General features: G+C 40.4%; 1 protein-coding gene across 1 annotated transcript; it reads left to right on the top strand.

The window, feature by feature from the left end:
• Positions 1-214: 214 nt before the first annotated feature.
• On the top strand, positions 215-8,419 carry LOC145547491 (APC membrane recruitment protein 1-like). The gene is made up of 2 exons (XM_008427510.3): positions 215-829; positions 2,122-8,419. Exon 2 carries the CDS (start codon positions 2,201-2,203, stop codon positions 5,159-5,161), a length of 2,961 nt encoding a protein of 986 aa, XP_008425732.1. The 5' UTR covers positions 215-829; positions 2,122-2,200; the 3' UTR covers positions 5,162-8,419.
• The last annotated feature ends 378 nt before the right edge of the window (positions 8,420-8,797 follow it).

The following is an 8,797-nucleotide window of genomic DNA, read 5'->3' as shown; positions in this document are numbered from 1 at the left end:
CTGGTGCCTATCTCCAGCTAACGTTCCGGGCGAGGCGGGGTCACCCTGGACAGGTCGCCAGTCTGTCGCACACACTCAAATTAAAAACATAAAATCTAAGTAGTCTGGAAATGCATATCTTTTTGTACAGGTATAAAACAACTTGTTTTAGTAAAAAAAACAAAAAAAAAAGGGGGCGGGGGGGGTGCTGTCTTTATATATTGATTTATATTTTTGAGGGATCATGTTGTCTCATTGTGCTTTTTATTTTTATAGCACTATGCGTTCCCATGGTTACAGGCATGTTGCGTCATTGACATGCGCTGTGGAATGGAGAGCCAGGAAAGGAGATTTTGGAGAAAAAAAAAAAGAATCACTGAAGTCGGGAGGAAGTCACCATGCAGGATTTCACTTCTGTGCGTTAATTTGACCCAACAGGAGAATTTAGCGTGCTTGGCCGAGTCAGACCCTGGTGTCGATTCGCGGTTTCGGCTGATCGGCATTTTGCCCTCAATTCAGGTTTGGTAGAGTTAAAGAGGCTAGCGGCACCGCCAGCAACAGCAGCTGTTACAGACTCACATCACAGCCAGAAACCGAAGAGGGGACACTCAGGATGGGGGGCGGTGAGCGTCCGCAACGTTGTTAGCAAGCACCACAGCTAGCTAAATGCAGCTCGGACCAACTGAAGCCTTTTGCTGGTAAAGCTGCTGCGAGGCCTGGCTAAACCTCAAGCCAGGTAGTGCACAGAAGTTAAAGCCAAGTTAGCCTTCACAGAAATGAGACACTGAAACTCATACCCGACACCTAAAACCATTACCTGACCCGTGTGACCGCACTTGATGATTATACGGTAAGTTTGCTTACTTCACTGTAGGTCTGTCAGCTTTGTGCTTTTGTTTTGCTGCCTTTTGTAGCTGACTGCGGTTCTTTGTTCCGTTTACAAAAATTGTGGACGTCGACTCACCTTTATAACGCAAGACTGGTAAAATTCAGCTGCTACATTTGAACATATCGCCTGTTGCTTTTGTTACCTGCTGCATGTATTCACGTTGTAGCTAAACCCCCAGATTCTTTATAAAGGGAACCGCGTAAAATATTGAATTTACGCATTTATTGTATTGGAAGCATATAGGTAGGATATGTTGCGCACTTATTTTATTTATTTAACTAGAAACAGTTTTATTTACTTGCCACTATTTACAATTGGGCGTATTTCGTCATCTGTACACAATACTCCAAATCATAGTAAAAGTATATTATATTTTACAAACTTTAATTGAATTTAAAAGTATATTAGCTTTCCTTTAAAACTTAAATATTGTAACAAAAATAGTATGAATTTGAATTTCAAAATATACTTCAGATATTGCACATAATAAATCAACGTAGTGTAAATGGGTGGACAACAGGCGTTTCTTTGTTGCTGAATACATTTGATGACACTGTGACTATAATGTCCGATCTCTGGAGTAGCTGTTTAGAAATTCTAAACATAATTGGGGAAAAAAAAGAAAACAAGCAATAACTAGTTTTTACTAGGCTTTGTTTTAAATTAATTTGGTAGGTGCCATATTGAGAATGTCTGACTGACTTGCAGACACACTAAAAGCCTATTTATGTCATTTTAGACATGCCCTTTTCTGTAACTTGAGATAAGCTGTTCTGTTTTTTGAAATGCATACCCTCCCTTAACAATCAGTGAACTTCTCTTCATTGCAAACTTTGTAAGGAACAGGGCCCAAACAGTTTCCTCTACATTCTTCATTGTCTTTTGTTTTGAAAAGTTCTCTTCTTTAGTAATACTTTAAAATTATTATTTTATGGGGAGAAAATGAGTTACAAAGTAGCAAGACAGAAAAGCAGAGGGTGCTAGCAGCAGAGATATGAAAAGTCTAAAGAAGCAAATGAAAAATAAATTAAACCAGTTTTGTCATGGGTTGGATGTTGTTTTATATTAGTGTATACTGAAAGCGTTGTTCCTTCTTCATTATTGTATCCACTTTCTATAATGTACCAGCCCCATTGGTGGCCCACCTTCGCATCTACTTGACTGTACCACAACATGTTCTTGACATTTTCCTCTTACAGTTAAGTTCTAGTGTAACATGAGCTCTGATTTTGGTTCTGATTTTCTGCATACAGGGCTCAGATGGAGGAAATCAGCTGATGTTTAACCTGTTATGACTTCTGTCAAACACTCCCCTTTCTGAAGGACGCAACCATGAGTTCTCGCAAGGTGGAGGAGCTAACAAGTGACAGCAAGGATTCCCCTCCTGCTTCCAGTCAGCCTTTGCGAACTGAGCCTGATGGTGTCACGGAAGAGCTCCCGTCAGATCCAGTCCACGAAACTGCAAAGTCTCAAAAAGCGGGAAAATTCAAGAGGACTGCCTTAACATTTTTCGGTGTTCGTAAAAGTATTTGTATTCTACCGAGTTTTTTTGGAGGGAGGAACAAAAATCAAAACAAGTGGCCCTCTAAGAAAGGAATCGGCAAAAGCAGAACACACGATGGGCTTTGTAAGGTCAGCGATGACAATGCTCTCAGGAGTGGTTATGTTTCTTCTGGAGACTTTGAGTACCACAGCCACAGGGATGCAGCTGGAGATCTCCACAGTGGCTGTCAAGGGGAATGTAATCACCCAACCCCTGACCAGAAGTCACTGACCCTTGGTCGACAGAGAAAAGGCTTAAGGAGTCTTTTTCAGAGTTTTAGGCATCACAGAAGCCAGAGAAATAATGATACAAGTGAAGCTAATGCTGTGTCTTCTCCTCAATGCAAGAAAGAGGTGCCTGTTGTCCAATGCAACACAAACCGCAGTGCCACAGAGTTCCTAGAATGTGATCACGACGTGCCTGAGTTTGTAGAGGATCTGTGTGACATTTCCATTGGTCTTGAATGTAGTCGTGCAGATGCAAAAGCAAAGGAGAGCAGCATAGAGAAAGAATGCCCAAAGTCTGAGCCTCAGCTGTCTGAGGACAAACACAAGGGCGGCGCTTATTTAAAGGCAGTACCTTCTGGTGGTTACGACAACAGTTCCAGACGTTCCAGCGAGCCTTGTCTGAAACTTCCGACAGCATCCGAAACACCTGCCGGTTCGTCGGATCAGCTGAACCTAATTTTTGGAGAGGTTTCATCGTTAAAGAGCTTTGATTCCCTCACAGGTTGTGGGGACATCATCGCAGATCAAGAGGATGACAGCATCACGGAGAGCACGGTGTCTGGAGAGAGGAGCAGAAATGGAGGGAAGAGGGCCTCTTGTTATCTCACCTACCAGGGTGGTGGCGAAGAGATGGCCTCGCCAGAAGATCTGGATGGAACATGTCTCCAGGATTTCTGGGGAAGCAACACATCAGAGGTTGTCTGCTACAGCTGTGATCCGGACCAGACAGAGATGACCGCTGAGTTGACAAGTTTGCACAATGCAGATGCACTGAACAGCAGCAGCAGCACACAGCAGGCTGGAACGATGGACACGTCATCCATAGCTGATGTTCTAACCCCTCAAAGCGAGCATCAGGAGTCAGGTCCTAATAGCGATGAGGGATATTATGATTCCACCACGCCAGGGCCGGACGAAGGGCAAGAAAAAAGGTCGGGCAGATTACCCAGGGATAGTTACAGTGGGGATGCCCTCTATGAACTTTTTGCACCCGATGAGAGTCTCATCAGCCCTCATTATGAAAACAAATCCCAACTTCCCAGTTCAAAACACGGTGACTACTTAACAGAGCCAGTCAACTCAACAGATCCTGCTTTTGTCCCAGAAATGAGTCACTTACAGATAAGTGCTGATCTGTACAAAGATGATTTTCTTGAGATGCCAAGTTCATTCAGTAAAAATCAGGATATCGGAGCGAATGAAAACTGTAATTTGAATTTAGAACCGCAAAAATTAGTCAACACGAACAATCTCAAAGCCAAGATTTTTGGTGAAAAAGAGACTATGCTTGCTTCTGCTGACAAAAGAACAAAATCCATAAATGCAGAACGCGAGAAAAGAGGCAGTGGTTTATCGTTTGGAAGCGCGTCGGACCCAGACTTTGAGACCTTCTGTGAACCCAAAGAGGAGCATATTGAAGAAAACAAGCCTGTGGCGCTACCGTACAAAAATATAAATTCTCAGTCTGAAGAATGCAACAGCTACATAGAGGATGGGCAGACTGTGTGTTTCTCACAAGCGCTTGTGGATTACACAAAACACACTCAGTTGCTCTGCAAGCTGGGTAGTGATGTGGACAACTTGGAAAGGAGCTCCCCGTTCACTCCAAACATGGAGGCCTTACCAACGATTGTCACATTTGATGTTGTAGACCTTCGCAACGAGGGGGAATACGATGAGCAGATCCACATGGAGTTGGAGGAGGACATTTCATCGCCTTATCAGGAGTTTGAAGAAAGCTACCTGCAAAAAGACGCATTTGCTGAATGCGACTGTCAAATGTTGGACCTGTATGAACAGAATCTGATCAGCAACACATGGGCTGTTGCTAGTCTCCCGCGGCATTTGGGTCTAACAAGGGTCAGCCAGCCCACATCGAACCCACTGTCCCTGGACAGGAGGAGCAGGTCTCTGGATACGGATAGCCTTGAGTTGCCTGAAACGTACAGAGAAAACAACAGAGAAAACAGACCTGCTGGGTCCTCAGAGCAAGACTTTAAGAGGAACTGTTCACCATACTATAGAAAGAAAATAGTCCTGTCTGCCTCAGAGGTCAGAGACTGCATTGATGTTACGAGCCTTTCATGGCAGAAGAAATCAGAAGTAACTGTGACAGATGAAATTGCTGAAAATGTCCAGAGTCTCGGTCAAGCCCACAAGCAACCGCAGTATTTTTGCTCTGTGTCGGACGGCCTAAGTTGCGATTTAGTTTCACAGAATCCAGAACTCTACAGTAGGCGGTGTCATCTTCCTTTGCGATCAGATTGCTGTCTTCCTCATAGCACCTTTGGGATGAAGGAGGAGGAATCTGATGATGTTTTCTGCCAGAGTCCTGCTAATTTACACTCTCACAGTCAGGGCAGTAAAAGCAGAGCCCTAGCAGGTAGGGAGGTTCCATCCCACGCTAGAAGTCCCCTCAACTCTCCCTCAGTTAAGGAAAAAACTGTTATCTTTAGTGAAGCAAAGGGGGATGGGGTGACCAATGTGACTTGCAATAATCACCCTGAGGCCACCTGTAATTGAGTGTGAATCATATATAAATGTGCCATAGAGTGTTTTAATAGGGCGCTGGTCATTTCACCCCTTCGCCAAATCATATCTTTGTGGTTTTGTATGTCTGGATCTTATTTAGATACAAAATTGAGCTGTTTGCTCTGGAATGTTTTGGACAAACCATCATATCAGTCAGGGAAGACCTTGTATCTACTATTAATAGTAATGTAAAGTCATTTTCTGTGTGTCAAATGACTCCACAAAAATAATATGTACCAGTAGGGTTAATTTGGTTTAATTGGAGAATTCTAATAAGTCAAATAGTAATTCCTTATTAAGTCTGTTTTGTGTTGTTTTCCTTTATTTTCTTTACTTTTTCCTATTTTTCATGAGTTCCATATTTTACAATGTTGTAAAACGACAGTCTAAAACAGTGGTTCTTAACCTGGGTTCTAACCTGGGAGAGTTGGTCTCAGCGGTTCGGCGGAGCCTCTGCCACGGAGGTAAAGACACACTTGTGTAAAGTCATGATGCCACGCCCTGCTTGGCCACGACTTGCTGCAGAGGATCACGTTACATTGCTTGGCCAGTCAGTGCTGCGGGGAATTTAGTGCGCGCAGCAGTCAACGGCTGTCGTAGTTCTACGTTGTGTGGTTTCTTTCTTAGTATTTTAATCCATACTAAATATGTCGAGCAAAAAAAGAAAGTGGTTGGACAAATATGTACAACACAGATTCACATGTATCACGTTACGGGATGGGAGTCGGTGTCCTAGCTGTATGATATGCAATGCCAAGTTGAGCAATGCTTTATTCCGGCCCCAAAAAAAGTATTTTGTGGATTCATATCGGCAAAAAACAAATTTTAAATAAAAGAAATTAAGTTAAAAAAAATTTAATTATTTAAAAAAAAAATTTACATTTTTTTTATTTATTTGTAATTAGTAAAATAGTAAAAAAAAATATTTTGGGGGGCTGAAATTCTTTTATGGGGCTGAAATTTTGGGGGGGGGCAGAATAAAGTAATACCGTAATTTTTTGGGAGTTCAGGCATTTTTGGTTTTGTTCTTTGAGCAAGGTGATGTTCATGCACGGCTCATTTTGTGCACCAGTAAGAAAACATATACCTACGTCTTGAATTTGGGGGGAAAAAAATCATATTTTATTTATCACTAAAGAAGGGTTCAGTGAATGTGCATATGAAACTGGTGGGTTCGGTACCTCAAAAAAGGTTAAAAACCACTGATCTAAAACAAAAGTAACACAAAGCAAATTATTGAATTAAAATTTAAAAAAACAATGTGCTTATTAGGCTATATATATATATCTTTCTGGTTAAAGTAGTATATCTGCTTATTGATGAAATACAGAAAAGACCCTTATTTCTATACTCTTCTTATAAGAACTTAAATACATGCTCTGTTTTGTGACAATTACCACAGTAACAGTAGTATAGGACTGTTTTCCACCTAATTCCCCATATCAGCCATGATACTAGTTTTTATTTTTTGCTCGTTTTGAATAGTGTTTTGAGTTTCTGTGAGAAAAACATCTTATTTAGAGAGCTGTCATAATGTTATAACCACACTTTACCTGAACATGCTATCACTTATCTTTTTTTGGCAGTCTGCTCAAATGTTTCTGTAGAATTTTCTGTAAAACCTGCATCCTGTTTCTGCGGACTATTTCTGCATAGGGAGAGAAATGGTCCCTATGCAGGGGCTATTTCTGCATAATTTGAAATAGTCCCTTTTGGTCAATAATTTGTGTTTACTGACCAAAACAGAGATCAGAACCAGAGTTAATAGAAATAAAGTATGAAAGAAAGTTAAAAATGGGACAAACTGGCAGCTTATTGATATGACCTGGCGAAGGGGCAAACTAACTCAGACCGGCTTTTGTGTTAATCCAAAGTAGCATTTGTATCTCATTTTGTCTTGTACAGCTGATTGTTTTGAACAGTTTGACTCACTGTGATGGACAGGTGATATACATTTTTAAAGCAATTCAGACATGTGCAATAAGAAAGATAACGACCTGCTGCATTAAATAAAATGCCCTGAAGTCCGAATAAAAAACCCCCCAACAAAACAAAAAAACCGCATTGCTCCTTGTATGTTTGCACACGACTTTCTTAGATGCTGGCTGAAAGGGTTTGAGGAGGTGGTTGTGTAATTTACAGTGAAAATGCCAACACTGCCATCTCATTAAGCTACTGAATTTAACTGGAATGTTGTAGACATTCAGGTCTCAACACTAAATCTCTCACTCTGTTCTGTATTATCGCCACGCATCGGCCTGGGTTTTATTGTGCAGCGGCTTCCTTTTTCCACTGCTGCCTTTCAGCAATGAATGCGTTTGCTCTAAATGTCTGATCATGTTCATGTTTACAGTCACTCTTTGCAGTAGTGAGGTCTGTTTTGAGCTCTAAAGATTTATCCTCGTATCAGATTAGTTGCAGGGAAAAAAAACAGTGCATCAGTTCAGAAAGAGAAATATCAAATGCCTTGAATTTATTTTTCTTAAACAGAGACACATTTTGTCAGACTTAAAATACACTGCGTGGAACTAAAAGAAAGAAGAAAAGTGCCTGTTGGCTAATTTATCTCCCATAAATAAGTGTAGGGAACATACAAATGGTGCTAGTTAAGGATGGTGATAGGGTTTTAACTTTAGCTTGTCACATTTCATTTACATATAGTAAACTTTGCAAGGCAAAACGACTGCATTTGTTTAGCTCATTTCTCATGCAAATAGAGAAAAGGCTAAATATTGTTTATCTAAGAGATGCTAAAGAGCCTCCTCAGAAGCAGTTAAATAAAAGTAAAGTTGAAAATATGTTTACTGTGCTTGCTACAGGCCTGGAAATGGCAAAAACCATCATTTTGTGCTTTTTTTCTTCCTCCTATCTCTTATTTTGATAAACTTTGTAATACTAGCTAAAAACATGCACTCAGTCATTAAATTCAAGTGTGCTGAATCAACAAGTAGTGTTTTGTTTGAATTTTAAATCATATTTTTAAAGGAAGCTAGTTTTACCTTGTATCATTTCCTTGTGAAACAGTGTTTTTAACAGCATTTTCAGAAACTGTTTGTATTTATATTTTCAACTATTTGTAGATTGTAATGTGGACAGAATTGTTATAAATTGTCAGTACTGTATTTTGAGTTCTCCAACTCCTTTTTTTTTTTTTTATCGAGTTGCATTATCTGTCTGAAAATCTGTTACAGTTTGTCTGAATAGAATACTGCCTTACATAAGAATAAACACGACAACAGTTTAGCTCTAGTTTTGTTTTTTCCTCTTTTTTTCCAGTTCACCAGCAATCAGTTCACCAAGTCTGTGGTTGAAAGCGTACCTTGACTGTGAAAACTATTTTAACCACACATATTCACACCACCAGTTGAGAGAAGTTCATAGTTTCAGGTTTAAGCACCTAAAGGTTTGTGCAAATGGAAAGCTACCTGCACTGCAAATGTGACTTTCTGTTAGGCATGGCTCTGAATGAGATTCCCACAAGATTATATGAATTAAAAAAATATGGATTTATTAACAAAAATGTGTAGCTTTAGCTGATTTGTTCATATCATTTCCCTATTCCTACTTGAAACAGAGTTGCTGTAATAGGAGTGATTGGTGGCTCTCCGGTAATTTCCATACAAGAAC

The sequence above is a fragment of the Poecilia reticulata genome, chromosome 14, assembly GCF_904066995.2.
Source record: "Poecilia reticulata chromosome 14, P_reticulata-male-v2, whole genome shotgun sequence".
In the NCBI taxonomy this organism is placed as follows: Eukaryota; Metazoa; Chordata; class Actinopteri; order Cyprinodontiformes; family Poeciliidae; genus Poecilia; species Poecilia reticulata.
The sequence above is the reverse complement of the archived record's forward strand: the minus strand, read 5'-3'. Positions and strand labels throughout refer to the sequence as shown.

What these genes read in the sequence shown, in the direction of transcription:
- LOC145547491 (XM_008427510.3), top strand. Translation starts at nt 2,201, where the DNA reads ATGAGTTCTCGCAAGGTGGAGGAGCTAACAAGTGACAGCAAGGATTCC.